A 15,286-nucleotide genomic window follows, 5' to 3' on the forward strand; every position below is an offset into this window, starting at 1 on the left:
CAGGCAGGACCCAGTGGCATTTACATAACTTTGAATAATGAATAAGCCCAGCTCTGGGGCCCCTCGTCAGCCTGCTCATCTGCATCTTTATTAGGCTTTATAAATGATTCAGCTCCCTACCCCTTCCCCCCAGCCCCTGCCCAGCCTGCCCCAAGCATCAGGGTAGCTGATTGCTCATTATTTTAGACTAGATTTGTTTCACCAACATTCAGCGAGGCATGGAGTGGGGGACACAGGAGGGAGGAATGCAGCCAAAAGGCAGGTGGAGTGGGGGGTTAGGAGGAGAACAGAACACGGAAGGGCAGGCAGATGGCCGTGAGCTAGGGACGGGGGCATAATTCTCCAAAAGGCTCCTGGGGCCAATATCGTCAGGAAAGAGAAGTTTCTTAGTTTCCTGAAATGTGCTGGGTTCAAGTCCCATTCAATCCCCGGGTTCCCTCACATCTGCTGCCAAGGCCCCCCCCCCCCCCTTCCCGAGGCCCCTCGCTCAGCTCCATTGCAACGTCGAGCCACTTGAACAGCCAAATGATGAGTACAGCCCCCAGGGAAGCTCTCACTTTTTCCTGAGGCAGGAATTTTGATATTTTCATGCAAAAAAAAAAAAAAATCTGCTACGCTTGCAAGGTAAGAACAGGCACCAGGCATATTAGGGAGAACGAGATAGACACAGGCACACGTGGTCTGTGAATTTGTAGCGCAAAAGGAAGGCTTGCGCCCACGGAGAGCTCGAGCCCACCGGAGGAGAAGGTTGGAGAAGGTGTGCATACTTCAGTGTATCCGGGGAGGGCATGTTAGTGCCCTCTGCTCTGGGAGTGGGCCCGTCTACTGGCTGGAGGCAGAGAGAGGTATTAAAAGCCTAGACGAGGAGGAATTGGCAAGAAACTGGTAGGGGGAAAGGTGGAGCATTTCTCAACCCTGGCTGCACATTAAAACTACCCAGGGAGCTTTAAAAAATAAGATGCTTGGGATCCACCCAAGACCAATTAAATCGGAATCCCTGGATGAGAAAGCCCTAAAGCACAGTATGGTTTAAAAGGCTCCTCAGTGTTGTTTCGATCCTGATTTGAACACCTTTTGAAGTTATATATATATAATTTATTAAATTATCAATATTTGAAATAAAATCAGTGAAATCTAAACATTGGATATTTGGTATTAAGGAGTTATTGATAATGTATTTAGGTGTGATATGAGTTTTGGGATTACGTTTTTTTAAAGAATTGTTGTGTTTTCTTTGAGGGATGGATGCTAAAGTATACCTGGGGTGTACTTCAAAATAATCCAGTGGAGGGAATGGGAAAGTGGGTGGGGGTGTGGATGAAGCAAGATTTGCTCAGTGTTGGAGCACCTGGGTGGCTCAGTCAGTTAAGCGTCTGACTTCTGCTCAGGTAATGATCACACGGTTCGTGGGTTCAAGCCCCGCATCGGGCTCTGTGCTGACGGCTTGCTCGAAGCCTGGAGCCTGCTTTGGATTCTGTGTCTCCCTCTGTCTCTGACCCTCCCTTGCTCAAGCTGTCTCTCTCTCTCTCTCTCTCTCAGAAATAAAAAATAAAAAAGAGATTTGCTCAGTGTTGATAACTGTTTTGTTTTTAAAAATTTGTTTTTAATTTTTACTTATTTTTTTAGAGAGAGAGAGAGACAAAGTGTGAGTGGGAGAGAGGCAGAGAGAGAGGGTGACACAGAATCCGAAGCAGGCTCCAGGCTCCCAGCTGTCAGCACAGAGCCTGATGTGGGGCTTGAACTCAAGAACCATAAAATCAGGACCTGAGCTAAAGGTGGACGCCTAACCAACTACACAACCCAGACGCCTCTGTTTTGCTTTTATTTTTTTAAATTAAAAATTAAAATTATTTTCTGAGAGAGAGAGAGAGAGAAAGCATGAGTGGGGGAGGAGCAGAGAGAGGGAGAGAGAGAATCCCAAGGAGGCTCAGCACTGCCAGCTTGGAGCTCGATGTGGGGCTCAAACCCACAAATCCCATGACCCCAGCTGAAATCAAGAGTTGGTAGCTTTATCGACCGAGCCCTCCAGCCCCCCACCCCCACCCCCAGTGTTGATAGCTACTGAAGCTGCTTGATAGAGAAATTCATTGTATTATTATATATATATTTTTACTTTGTGTATACAGAACCACAAAGGGAGCTAGCTCCTTGAGTGTTTCTAACACGCAGCAGGGTGAGAACCACACCGCCAGGCACTCAGCAGGAAAGGGGTCACCATGGCACCTCTGTTGACACAACTGGCTTCAAGGAGAGCAGGTCTGTGGGACCCGAAATGATAGGTGAGGGTCCTGACTGCAGGCAGAGCTGCAGAAACCACTTGGGGGCGGGGGGAATGATATCCAGCAATTAGAGATGCAGTTGAGGATGGGAGGCGTCCAAGGGCTCTTCAGGCTTCTTCCCCAGCCAGCACAGTCTCTGGGGACTCAGAGCCCCCACTCTCTGTGCACCAAAGCGCAGGGCTTTGGGAGTGGTCGCTGGAAGGAGGGGGAGCCGCCTGCCTGAGGCACCCAGAGCAAGAAGCCAGCTTCGCTCCTCTTTCTCAATCGCCGCCTCTCGTGATTCCACAGGAGCTGGACCCCATCTCAGCCGGCACCCCCCCTCCCCAACTGCCATCACCACTGCTTCCCTGCGCTGTCACTCCCCTGATGGGCTCATCTGCCTGTGCCAGGGAACATTAGCCCAGCTGACTTCATCAAGGAGGTGAGAGAAGGCAACACAGATCCACAGAAGTATGGGCACCCAGGCACCCACCCCCAGCGACTGCTGGCAGGGCTGTCCCGAGCTGCTGAGAGATTCGCAGTCGCTTGGTTTCATTTGCAGATCACTCCTTTAATAAACAATTCAAATGAATCCCAAATTCTCAGTGTTCTGCTATCGACTGGTGGAAGCTGCTCACGTTTGTCCCTGACACGGAGACTGGTGGGAGCTGCTCACGTTTGTCCCTGACACGGAGCAGCCGTACCCACGTTCTGCACGTGCTCTTGCGAAATAACTTCCCGGCCATCGGAGGTGACCGATGCCCCGCCCCACCCCGCGCCCCGCCCACGCTGAACTCAGCCCTGCCCCCTGCCCAGCCCCCCACCCCCACGCTGCAGGCACCGCCAGGGCGGCATCAGGCTCAGTCTGGGGCTCGATCTGTCTTCTCCGCTCCATTACCTTCCCCTGATGGCCTCTAGGGGCTGGGGAGGGGAGAGACTTGGAGGGGGTCTATTTAAGAGATTTTTGGAATCTGTGCCTGCGCATCACCCGCTGCCATGAGTTATTTCAGCGCCAATGTTTGTCTCGAGCTGATTATTCCAGCCCGAGAACAGGTGGAGCAGCCTGCGGTGGCTTATTCGTCAGCCAAGGCCATCTGTTCCCAACAAGCTGAGATTTGTAGCTGATTTCTACTGGGGAGCAAGGAGTGGGGGCGGGGCGGGAGATGAAACTCACCCGGCACCCCAGGGGACATACTCCTCTTGGGCCTTCTGCAAAGCCTGGACCCCCAGGCATTCCCTTCTGACACCTATACCTTCTCATTTCCTCAGAGGGAACTCACTGGTCACTTGACTCTCTGAAACGGCAAAAATACTTTTTCCTTAAGGGGCTAAACCTTCTTAGATGGAGTCAGGTATGAGAAGCACAAATCGATCAGCCAGGCACAAAGTCTGGCCGTTGAGCCATGTCCACCCACAGAGATCTTAAAAAAAAAAAAAAAAAAAATAATAAAACCAAGAAACAGTATACAACCACGACACACAAATCCTAAATGACCTTCTGACTCTTGGCTTCTCCTAACCCACCCCGCCAGTCCCTTCACCAACAGGAGTACAAGAGTGTCCTCGCCTAAACTTGTCTGGCGAAGGGCTCCCAGCTGCACGGGAGGGCAGGTCTCGATGCTCCCCCGACTTCCTCTACCCTAAATACCCGCTCAAGTTCCACCCTCCAATCTGCTCCTCTTCCAGCTCATACACTCAGCCTTGCCAAGAGATGCCTGCTGCTTTAAAAACGGCTTTCCCGGAGCAAGGGGTCTAAGCAGTTTCTAAGCAGCTTTGCCACATGGTTCCCCCCTCCCCGCCCCCCCCCCCCCCCCCGCCCCGCTACTATTTCTATCTACGAAATGCCAGGAAAGAAGCTAGTCTTAAAATCACACGAATATGACGATTTGGGGCCTTCTTGGGTGTTTGGCACAGACATACATCTGTACTGACTTAAAAAAAAAAAAACCTGAGGGGAGACTGGTTGGCTCATTTGGCTAAGCGACCATCTTTGGCTCGGGTCAGGAGTGGTGGCTCATGAGTTCAGGCTCGCTTTGGGCTCTCTGCTGTTGGCATAGAGCCCACTTCCGGTCCCCACTTCCGATCCTCAGTCTCCCTCTCTCTGCCCTTCCCATGCTCGCGCGCTCTCTCTCAAAAATAAATATTAAAACTTTGTTAAGTACAGATACTTCATCTGTAACCCACATCCTCAAATAAACCTATTTCTAATTTTAAGGTCCCTTCTAGTTTTTTTTTTTTTTTAATGTTTATTTATTTTTGAGAGAGAGAGACAGACAGAATGTGAGCGGGGGACGGGCAGAGAGCGAGAGCTGAGGCAGGCTACAGGCTCTGAGCTGCCAGCACAGAGCCTGACAGGGGGCTCAAACTCAGGAACCGTGAGATCGTGACCTGAGCCGGTCGCTTAACTGACTGAACCACCCAGGCGCCCCGAGATCCCTTCTAATGTTTATCAATGTTTAATATCTGTGCTTTCACGTATACTCCTGTCACATGTGCATGTTCCCTTAAAAACCCATTCACAGAGCTGTAAGACCACCTCACTTTCTAGTTGGTTCTCTAGGCTTATTTTGCCAGTTCCTGGGAACAGACACTCCTTTTCCGCTGTTAAATCTTGCCCACTTGGCTCAGTATGGGGTCCACTGGAAAGACAGCCTTCACAGGTGAGCTCTGGGACCCTCAAAGGCAGGTAGTGAGTTCTCTGCTTCTAATGCAGCAACTTCCAGGGCAGTGTCTCTCGGGTCACTCTTCATCCGTTCGGGAGGACAGTATTCTTGTGGGGGCCAGAAGCACAGGAAGGGTTCTAACCTGCACCTGCCACCTGCCGGTCCCTGAGGCTACATATGAGCTACATACACACAATTCTGTATTTGCCTGTTTACCAGTCATTGACCTATCTTTCAAAGACATAATGTTTCTAAAGCTATTGGCTGCTTCTCCTAGTACCAGAATGTGTGTGTGTGTGTGTGTGTGTGTGTGTTAAACTCCTTCTTTTTTGATTCTCTGCTTTCAAATTCCCTAGGGTCCTCTTTTCCCCAAATCCATTTGCTTCTTTTCCTAATCTAGTCAGATCATAGATGTGGCACATAACACATAAAAATTTATTAAAATGTGGAAACTCTTTGACTCTTAAGCCACCTCAAATATAATTTGCCTGGATGGTGTGAACCTTAATATCCTTTTTGAGGTTTTCTTTCTTTCTCTTTCTCCCCCTCTCTCTCTCTTTTTGGTAAAACTGCCATAGCTGACTTTTGATATTTAAAGCAAATTCTATCTGCACATTTAAGTATTCCACTGGGAGATTTATGTCACTGACTTCAATCGCAAAGCACACATCCTTTTTGGAATCTCCCTCATGTATATGACCCATCACTGGGGTTTACACTACAAAGGACTCAATTTCTCTGTGAAATTCCGCCTAAACAAATCTAGTGTCCTTGTTAACTCCAAAATGGCTATTGCTCTGGAAATCACTCCTCCCGGATCAAATCCCAGAGAATGGTCTGGATTTTTCCATTGTGCTGTAATGAAATTAGACTGAGGTGAACATAGCTTAATATATGCATTCCGGGCCACATGGACTGTTACTCATATTGTTGGCACGGTATACGCCTGAAGCAGAAATGTGATAATGTGTGGAGGATGCTCTGAAAATTTTAAGGAGCAACATAAATGTAAGGTTGACATTTCCCCCCAAAATGCCAAGAAGCGTTTCCTTACTTAGGCCAGGCCTTGGTGAATACCAGGCACATAGTGATCAGAGAGGAGATCCGGGACAATACTTCCTGGCACTCTCACGTGTCCCTTTATCTTCTGACAAGGCCAGAATAGCCGGGAGGCGCCTGGCCAGTTGCTGGAACCAAGCTGGGGACCCTACCCGGACACCCTACCGCCTCTTGGAGCCTCACAGAGAGGACACTTCCGGATTGTGATAAAGGGTAGAGGAATAGTAAATGCTCAGCAGATGGGAACATAGTAAGTAGGTGCTCAGCACATGGGAACTATTGTTGATTTTGTCATCCTGCTCATCCCCACGGGTCACTACTGCCAAGACGGGATGGGCACCCTCATTCCCAGCTTCTGCCAAGGACCTCCAAGGGCCCCGAAAAGGCAGGCTGCTGCGTGCGGAGACCAGTGCTCACGTCTGGAGAAGCCTTGAAGGGCAAGGCCGACGGGCTCCGCCCAGTCAACTGCTTAAAAACCTTTTGATGGTAGTGGCTTCCGGAGGTGCGCGAAGACCCGTCAAGCGGGGGCGGAGCCGGAGGCGAGGCGCTCCGGAGGCCGGGGTCATGCAAATGAGATATGAATATGCTAATATAGCCGGGCTCCCGGCGAATGGGAGGGCGTCGGCATCGACCGGCAGAGCCCGCGAGGAAACCGGAGAAGAAACGCCCAGGAGGAAGCGGAGGCGCCGCCGGGCTGCTGGACGCCACCGGCCCCAGACCGCCCGGCGCTGGGCATCTCGCTGTCCCCCACGCGCCGCCAGCCGGTCCCTCCGGCTCCTTACCGAGGGTGATGAAGAGGTGGGAGTGTGGGCAGCCGTGAGGGGCTCCCTCCGAATTAAGAAGCCAAAAAGGTTCTCGGCAGCGTAGCACCTTGTTTTACAGATGGGGAAACTGAGTCCAAAACATTAAGCCCCTTCTCCAAGGTCTCAGTGCTAGCGGCGGCAGCGCTCCGTGGACCAGGTTCCTGTCTACTTTTGTTTTCACTCCGGCACGTGGTCACCACTCTGTAGGTGAAAAAGCAGCAGCCCCAAATGCAGCAGAACTTGGTGCATTACCAAGCATGTCCCGGACTGCCCACCAGGCTGGAGGATTTAACATAGAATACTTCCTGGGGAAAGATGAAAGGAGTTGGGGTGGCAGCCAGCAGCAGCAGCAGGCAAGGACCAATTACCATAGGCTGGTCTGGAACGTGTTGCTGTGGGAAAGGTGAGGAAGTGTTCCAGCTTCCCTGAGAACCAGCTCAGAGGAAATGAAAGGGGAACAGAAGGGCTATGGTTAGATTTAAGGCAGCACTTACTCCCAGGGATGATAATGGAGCCCCTTATTCAGTGACAGAGGAAGGCTATGGACCCACCCTCCCCTTCCCTCTCTTTTGAGGGCTTCTGGAACCCAACTCCCGCTAGGCCCCAATGGCCCAGCATGGAAGACAGGAATGAACGACTGACTTTGAAAAGTCCCCGCTATTCAGGTAGGAGATCCTTTCCCCGGATGGGCCCCCTGGGCTCTTTGCTGAGGATGAGGACAGCAGACACGTTGGCTCTGGGGCCCTGAGGGGAAAGCAGCAGTCATGGCATCTCTTGCAGCACGCTCACTGCCAAATTGATTCAAATTGGCTTGGATATGAACATATGATTAAAGGAGCGGCGCGATTCATTTATCAGGAGAGATTAAAGAGCGGCATCTGCGCAGCCTAGCTGGGGGACAATTAAGGAGCAAATCGCTAAGTGTCTGTGCCACCAGGCATGGGGGCGGGGCATGGGGGGGAACAACTGGGATAATCTGCCAAGAGGACACAGGGCAAAAGGAGGTAGTTCAAGAGTCGCTGTAGACCGCTGTTGTCTCTGGGCATTGACTGGGCACCGTGGGGAGCCTCACAGGACTTTGGGCCCTGCCCATGCCTCTTACTAGACAGGTGACTCTATGGAGACAGCTTTGAGCTTGGCAGGGCTCAGATTTGCTGCCTGTTTTTGGAGAATCATTTACATTTTAGGGACCAGAGGTGCCCTGAATGCCCAGGTGAGCCCGGGAGCTTACAGAACTCTGAAGGCACACCCAAAATGAAGGTGGCCTTTGTCGGCCCTACGATCTCCTGGACTCCCCTGGGGAGTTGGTGCTGAAGGAATTGCCTCCTTTTCTTCCTGGAGCCCAGCACCCTGGCCAAGGGGCTTTGCTGCAACTTGAAGGGTTGGTCAGGTGAGGCGATGTCCTGCTTCCTTAGACAGCCTGTGCAGATCCCTTCCACCACCTATCTTTCCCTACCTCAGGGCCTTTGCTTAAGCTCTTTTTTTGTCCAGTACACCTGGAGAAGTGCTAGTCTTTCTTCAAGCCCCAGTTCAAAATACCAGCTCCTTTTAGAGGCCTTCCCATCCTCCACCCTCCACCCCCAACATATTCCCGAAGCAACTTATTTGTCCTTCTGTTATGTCTCATGTAATTACTTCCACACGGGTCTGCCCCAACCCATAAGCCCCTAGACGACAAACACTATAACTTACTCCTCTCTACTCCCCCAAAGCTTGCACATATTAGTAGGTGTAATACCTGTTTTGTACGTCTAACTCCTCCCCTAGATATCTGCCGTATGAAGGAGGAAAACTCATCTGTCCCCAGCACGCAGAACAGTGCCTAGGCCATAGCAGGCAGTTATGAAATATTTGACTTTTGAGAGAATGAATAAATTGATAATAAAAGCTTTCTGACTTGCACAAAGCCCTCTGCCCTAGGTCAGACAACTGGATATTGATGTTGGGCTTTGTAGCTAACCAGAGGCCTGAGTCAGGGTAGGTCAACAGAGTTGGGATCTCGTCTGCAGATGGGAGGCACTTTGTCACTAGTTCCTGGGAGAAACAGAAGATGCACCCATCTATTTGAGAGGATGAGTAAAAGATAAACATGAGGGGCCAGCAGTTTAAAAAAAAAAGTTACTTTTACTACCGTTTCTATTCAAACTTGCAGGGACAGTGGAGAGGCGTAGTCTTTTTCTTTCAGGATGGATCTATATTATACTTCTCTCCCACTCATTCTGGGGGACTTTCTTCCCTCCTTCCCTTTCTTGACAGTTTCTGGGTGGCTGACATCACCAGAGCCCTGGCATGAGGGCTGTCTGACACCCTTTCCTGCCTCCCTGTACAAACCAAGGGAGCCTGATTGACCAGCTGTAAAAGAAACTTTCTGTGTGCAGGGATTATTACTGGTCACATTACAGAAGGTAGAGGAGGAGGAGGAGGAGGAGTTATTTGTTGTTTACTCTTCTGCAAGAGCTGCCTCTTAGTTGTCAGTGAGCAGACCAAACATGGACTGAGGCATGAAGGCAGTGACTGGGCAGGGCAGAGAAGCCAGAACTCCCAGCCTACTCAAGTTGCCCTGTGGCCAGTAGGGTTGGAGGCCAGAGAGAGTTCTGGCAAGTTTTGATCCAAAAGTCATACTTGGAATAACTAAAATTAAACTTAAAATTTTCTTCTAGAAGGACTTAGAGAAAGAGAGAGAGAGAGAGAGAGAGAGAGAGAGAGAGAGAGAGAAGCTAGATCTCTGTAATTGGCGAGATTTAGCAATTGGAGGGCCTCAGCATTTATGAGTGGAGGCCAGTGTAGGATGAGGCATGGATGGCTCTGCCTGATTACAATCCACCAGCTCCTGAAATGAAAGGTGGGGTTTGTCTTCCTTGACCAATTTTCTCATCCTACCTTTGCCTGCCCCCAGGTGACCTGCCAGAGCTTTCTTTGTGGCACTGATCTGGCGTGGGAGTAGGCGAGAGACCCGGACGCTTCCCCGGGTCCTTGCCGAACCCTGACTCTGCTCCCCAGTGACCGTCTAGGACTTTACCTGAGCCTGAAGGAACAGGCAGGGAAGTGGGCGGAGCCAGGAGGAGGATGTTTATTTCCATACATCAGGTAAACAAGGAAGAGCGAGCACAGCCCAGTGAGTACGAACCAATTGCAGAAGAGAAGGGGGTGGGGAGCTGCCCCGGGCACTGCCCTTGGGCCCCCGAGTCTGATATTGTTGGTGGGATGACCTTTAGGGTGGGGCCGGGACTGTCTGGCCACGTGTTGTCTTGTCTAGGGGAAGTGTGTGGGGGCAGGGCAATTGGAAGAAGAAAAATGACTCGGGCTCAGGACACAGGGTGAGGACTCGTGTCTAATACACATCGGTACTGACCCAAACCCCCATCTTCAGTTTTCCTGATCACAAGCCCTCCCTGCAAGGCCTTCCCTCTCCAGGTGGGCCCATGGTCCGGGCAACTTGGACAGAGGGGCGGGGAGGCAGTGCTTGGATAAGCCCCGGACTGGCGTAGGTGAGATGGGTTTAGTCTTAAATAGGTCATTGCACTTAACACACTGATGAGACGAAGGGGGTGGGGGCTGAAAGTGCCGGCTGGTACGTAGGCACCCCTGTCTGTGCAGGCTTGCTCAAGCCAAACCCAGAAGCACCTGAGAGCCCCTCCCCATGCTGACTTAAGAATCCGGACCCAGCTCCGCTCACCGGTCTCTCCAGCTGCACAGAGAAAGGGCTGCTCTCTGAGGAGCTAAGTGGGCGATGAGATTCCCCTAGTCATTCCCGCAAACCCCAGCTGCCACCACAGCCCCCTCCCACTCTCAGGGACGCAGCTGCGATGGAGAGGTTGGGTATTTAAATTAAAAGTAAAAAGACAGCAGGCACTGAGAAGAGAAAGCCCTCACCCCAAGCCTGGGGGCAGGGAAGGAATTGCTGTTCCTGCCCCCAATTCCTCCCCATGGACCCAGCAACCTAGAGTGTCCCAGCAGGCCATCTGTCCACCGTCCCTGAGCAGGGGGCTGAGCTGGAGGTCAGCTTGCTGGCTCCATGCAGTGCCAAGCCACCTGCCACTGCCCACAGTGTGGCCCAAGGTCGAAACCAAAAGCGTGGCATTTTGGAGGCAGAAGGAGCCTTAAGTTCTCTTTTCAGAAACTCCTCTTCCCCCCACCTCTTCCACGTGGAGGCGTCAGACACCCACAGCTTGGAAAGCCCCCCAACCCCCTTGGGTCAGGGGTTTCCCATGCAGATCGGCAGTCAGGTGGGGGAGACCTGCGCCCCGTCATTTCCTGGGAGAGGCGCCGTGGCGGTAGCCTTTGGGTGCCAGAGGTGCAGCCCACTCCCCTGGGCTATGCGTTGGTCTCTGTCGGCTTGGCCTCTGTGTCGCTGTCACTCAGATAGTTATGGGAGTATCTTGGCCTGGAGGTGCTGTCCAGAGAGTCGTGTTCATCATCTGACCGGTCAGGGGCAAGGGACTTCCAGTAACTGGTGGGGCTGCAGGGAGAGAGGGACAAGGTCACAGACGAACAAGGCTCTTAACTTGCAGCACCAAAGCCTTTGGGTCTGGGGGGCGTCCCCAAACCCTGTCACAGCATTCCCCAAAAGCCACAAAGTGAGAAGTAAATTCAGTCCAATCTTGCTGGAGAAGAAATCCAATCTCCCCCAGAAGATCCCATAGTAGTAAGAGAAAGGAGCGCGTTGTTTTGATTCTGAAACCTTTGGAACTCCCTGGAAAGCAAAGCAGTAGGTGTCAAACTCCAGTGCGCAGAAGAACGGGCTACAGACCCCTGCATCCTTCCCTGGAGAAATTGCGCTTTGCCCGCTGTTGGGTGGAACCGGGGAATTCTGTATTTTCCACTCCTTCCCAGAAGGTTCTGATGTAGGTGGTCCACGGACCAGGCTGACTTGGAGAGTGGCAGTCTTGTGATTATATGGCTACCACCTAAGGTAGCCTCATTCCTGAACACGATTCCTTGTAAGGAGGGGCTTTCCCCACGCAATACTACCAGACCTTAACCCTTTCTCCTTAAGGCTTTCCTAAGGCCTGTGAGAATTTCTGCCCTTGACCGTGGCGTCATCTATTCACCACAAGGATAGAAGACTCAGGATGTAGGAACTGGCAAGACCTCTGTCCTAGGGTGGCATAGTTATCCCTTTCCTGGTACCCTAACCCAGCCCTGCAGAGTTTTCAGCAGGCCACTGGGAGCCCCCAGCTTCCTCCCACCAGGATGTGAAGAAACATCATCCCCTGGATAGAGCCAGTCCTGCCATTGAGCAAGGATGGAACCTTCCTGCTCCAGTCACCATTTTTCTCTCTCTTTCCCAGAGCCTCGGAGCCACCTTCCCCTGCCCCTCCCACCTCTGCTGCCTCTGCTGCCTCAAGTGCACCATAGTCTCGACACTCTTGAACAGAATGCAGCGCAGGGAAGTTCCACCCCTCCCAGTGCCCAACACTCAGAGAGCCCCCGTCCTTCCTGTACTCCTGAGGACACAGCTCTGCTTCCGGATCCTAGAGAGCTTCCACTGGGATGAACAGGAATTCGGTGATCCCTCCGCCCACAGTTCTGCTTAGGAATCTGAGTCTGGGAACCTTGCTGACTAGCCCCTTTGACGTTCTTCTACCCCAAACCCAAAGAGGAGGAAATAGGCTTCTGCGGGAAAGAACCACATCCTCCTCTTTTCCAACTGTGTTGTGAAGAAAGGGTTTGGCTATTGAGTACTTCTGTGTGTCAGACACCGTCCTAGGCACTCTGGATATGCATCTTATTCTTCACAAGAACCCTATGAAAGGTCACAAGGAAGCTGGTTCAAAGAGATGAAGCATCTTGCTCAAGGTCATATAGCCAGTATGTAAATTTGAACTTGGACTCTTACACCTCAAAGCTTTTGCTGACTCCACCCTGCCGCCGGATTGGGTGACCCAAAGAGGAAACAAGACCAGACCTGCATGCTCCCCACAGGCCCATGGTGAAAGCCCGGGGAGGGGTGTAAAGACAGGTCTTTCCCTCCTTTTCTCTCTCTCTCTCTCTCTCTCTCTCTCTCTCTCTCTCTCCCCCTCCCTCCCTGGGGAGAAGGAAGAGCCTGATAGAATACGTGTTCAATTATGCAAAATGGTTCAGGAATGGGGCAGTCTGGTTAATAGTTATCATATTTCTCATGAATGAATTACCATTTTTAAAGGAATCAGAATAGCACAAAACACATTTAATACAAACTAGACTGAACATAAATGAGTCTTACTTTGATGGGCCAAAGGCACTTAAGGACTCTAGGGTGTCTCAGGGACAAAATTATAAAGCTCAATGATGACTGTGCACCATAGAAAAAATTGGGGTTATTTTAGCTTTCGGGTTGTTTGAATTCTAAATTAGTGGGAGCCTGGTTTTATTTTCATTTTTGAGACAGAATTTCTGGGCTCCCAGTGCTAAGGTCTGCTATTGGGCAAAGGAAGGACTTTGTGGAAAGACAGTGGGGTGAATTTGGGGGGCAGATGGGGGGCACGGCAGATGCCGGGACCGGGACCCAGACGTTAAACGGGGTGGCCTGAGCTCCTTTTGATTCTCGCGCCTCTTTTTAGAGTAGGGTCGTGGCCCCCATCGCCACGTCCCTGTGCCTGCTAGGTTCCAACACTGCGAAGCGGTGCAGGTAGCCAGGGTCAGCTCCACGGAGCCACGGGACACCCTTGCCGCTGGCTCAGTGTTCTTCAGCCAGTCTCCTTCATGGCTTCTATCGCCACAGCTGTGAGCTAACAGCAGGCAGCTAGCCCCCTCCCCAGGGCAAGCGTCCGGGCTGGCAATTTGAACATCTTAACCAAATTGTTCAAAAAGCTTTCCTCCCTACAAGCCAGTGTCTCCTGCGCAACGCTGTCACAAACAATTTGGTGTGTAAGCGGATTCCTGCTGGGTGAGCCCAGGGTGGCAATCCCCCCCACCACCCCCAGCCTCGCCTCTGCTATGGATGCATTCACGTTCTCAGTTCTCACCGGTCCCCATCACCAGATGGGAGGCTAAGCCATCACTCTGCCCCTGCCCCCGTTCAACCCAAAGCCAGGTCGTGCTGTGTCCAACTAGGTCCTCCCCTCCCTGGCCCTTCTCCTGCTGGCTCTGAGTTGTTCGGCAAGCTTCTGGCTCGGTGCCCACTCTCCCCGCAGTGAATATAGTCCTCCCCCGTGGTGGTGTATAGGCTTTCAGGGTGACTCGTGTCTTCCTGGTGGACAAGGACTGTGCCGGTGGCTGGGGGGGAGAAACAGGCTTTATGTGGTTTTGTTCTTGCTGCTCCTGGGGTCGAGGGTGATGATTGGCTCAAGGCATGGGGTCTGAAGTACATCAGTTGTGGGGCCGTATTGTCACAGTATTGTGACTCCAGTCGTTTCTCACTGTGGGCCTGACAACAGCTCCCTAGTGCAACGGAGAAGCTTCCTGCTCCTCCCAGAGCACCCTGCAACCGCGGGGGGAAGCGGCGGAACAGTGCTGAGCCCAGGGGCTTGGTCTCAGAGCGGCGCAGGGCCCGAGGCTGGGCTTAAATTCCCCCCATCCCCACGGCCCCCCTAATTCCATCCCGTTGCCCATCTCCAAATAGCTGCAGGCAGTTTTCACTTCCACTTGCTCCATTCCTTCAAACGTAACTGGTCCCTTTGGGTATAACCCAGCCAAGTCAGTGCATGTGCTCAGCCACTCCACGGCACAAGAGGCCCACAGACATGCGACAGGTGTGTGTTAGTTCATGCATCAGGGGAAGCAAGGCCCCTGCCCCGGGGGGGCTGCGCTCTGGGGTCACACCTCCTGGGAAGCAACAAGCTTGCCCCGGGAGGGCACCAGGCACCAGGCCGAAAAGAGCTTCACAGAACTAGGGTGATCCAAATGTCACCGCCCACCAGGGAAACCGGGAACAATGGGATTTTAGTGAGTCAGTCTCTGCCTTCTTCGGAGGTGGGGGTGTGGGCATAAAGGGCCTAACTGCTAGATCTCCCTTCCCACCGAGAGAAGGCTGGGGGAGGCAGGAGAGCCAGGAGGGGGCTGTCACTCAGCAGCTGCTAATTTCTATTCATTAGAACTTTTTAAGATGAGCTGAGCTGAGGTGACGCCCATGTGTGGGCTTCAGGTGGGAGGCTTGGGGAGGGAGTCAGGCATCTCCGGGTTTGATGGAGGGTGTGGCGCGGCCCCCGTGAGCCTTGCTGAGGCCTGACGCGTGTGCCAGGGAGGAAGGTGGCATTGCAGGGCAGGGTGGAGAGCCGAGCCAAAGGTCCCGTCAGATATGGCGGCCACTGGCGCACCAGCTCACGCTTGGGGGTGGGGGGCGGCTAGAGCCCTTTCCCAAGTCTGGCCAGCCCGTTGACAAAAGCTCCAGGCACACACGGTAGACACTTCACCAGGGTGCTCTGCCTCCGGCCGTGCGGAGGGAGGGGGGGGCTGCAGAGCAAGCTGAATCGACTCCCTGCAGGTCCCAGCATGTCACTTGCCAACTGTGTGACCCTGGCAGGCGACTTAACTCCCCTGAGCCTCAGCTTCCTCTTCTATAAAATGGGGCTAATCAAGCCTC

At 52.5% G+C, this 15,286-nt stretch overlaps 1 protein-coding gene across 2 annotated transcripts in view; it reads right to left on the reverse strand.

The window, feature by feature from the left end:
* Window positions 1-9,835: 9,835 nt before the first annotated feature.
* MYO18A (myosin XVIIIA) overlaps window positions 9,836-15,286 on the reverse strand; it is a 97,395-nt gene continuing 91,944 nt past the window's right edge. For both annotated transcript variants that reach the window (XM_039251612.1, XM_039251620.1), the window contains one exon: window positions 9,836-11,242. In XM_039251612.1, the coding sequence (XP_039107543.1) occupies window positions 11,098-11,242 (145 nt within the window). In that variant the 3' untranslated portion in view covers window positions 9,836-11,097. The remainder of the gene's footprint in view (window positions 11,243-15,286) is intronic.

The sequence above is a fragment of the Hyaena hyaena genome, unplaced genomic scaffold (assembly GCF_003009895.1).
Source record: "Hyaena hyaena isolate Hyena2069 unplaced genomic scaffold, ASM300989v1 scaffold_10, whole genome shotgun sequence".
Taxonomy (NCBI): domain Eukaryota; kingdom Metazoa; phylum Chordata; class Mammalia; order Carnivora; family Hyaenidae; genus Hyaena; species Hyaena hyaena.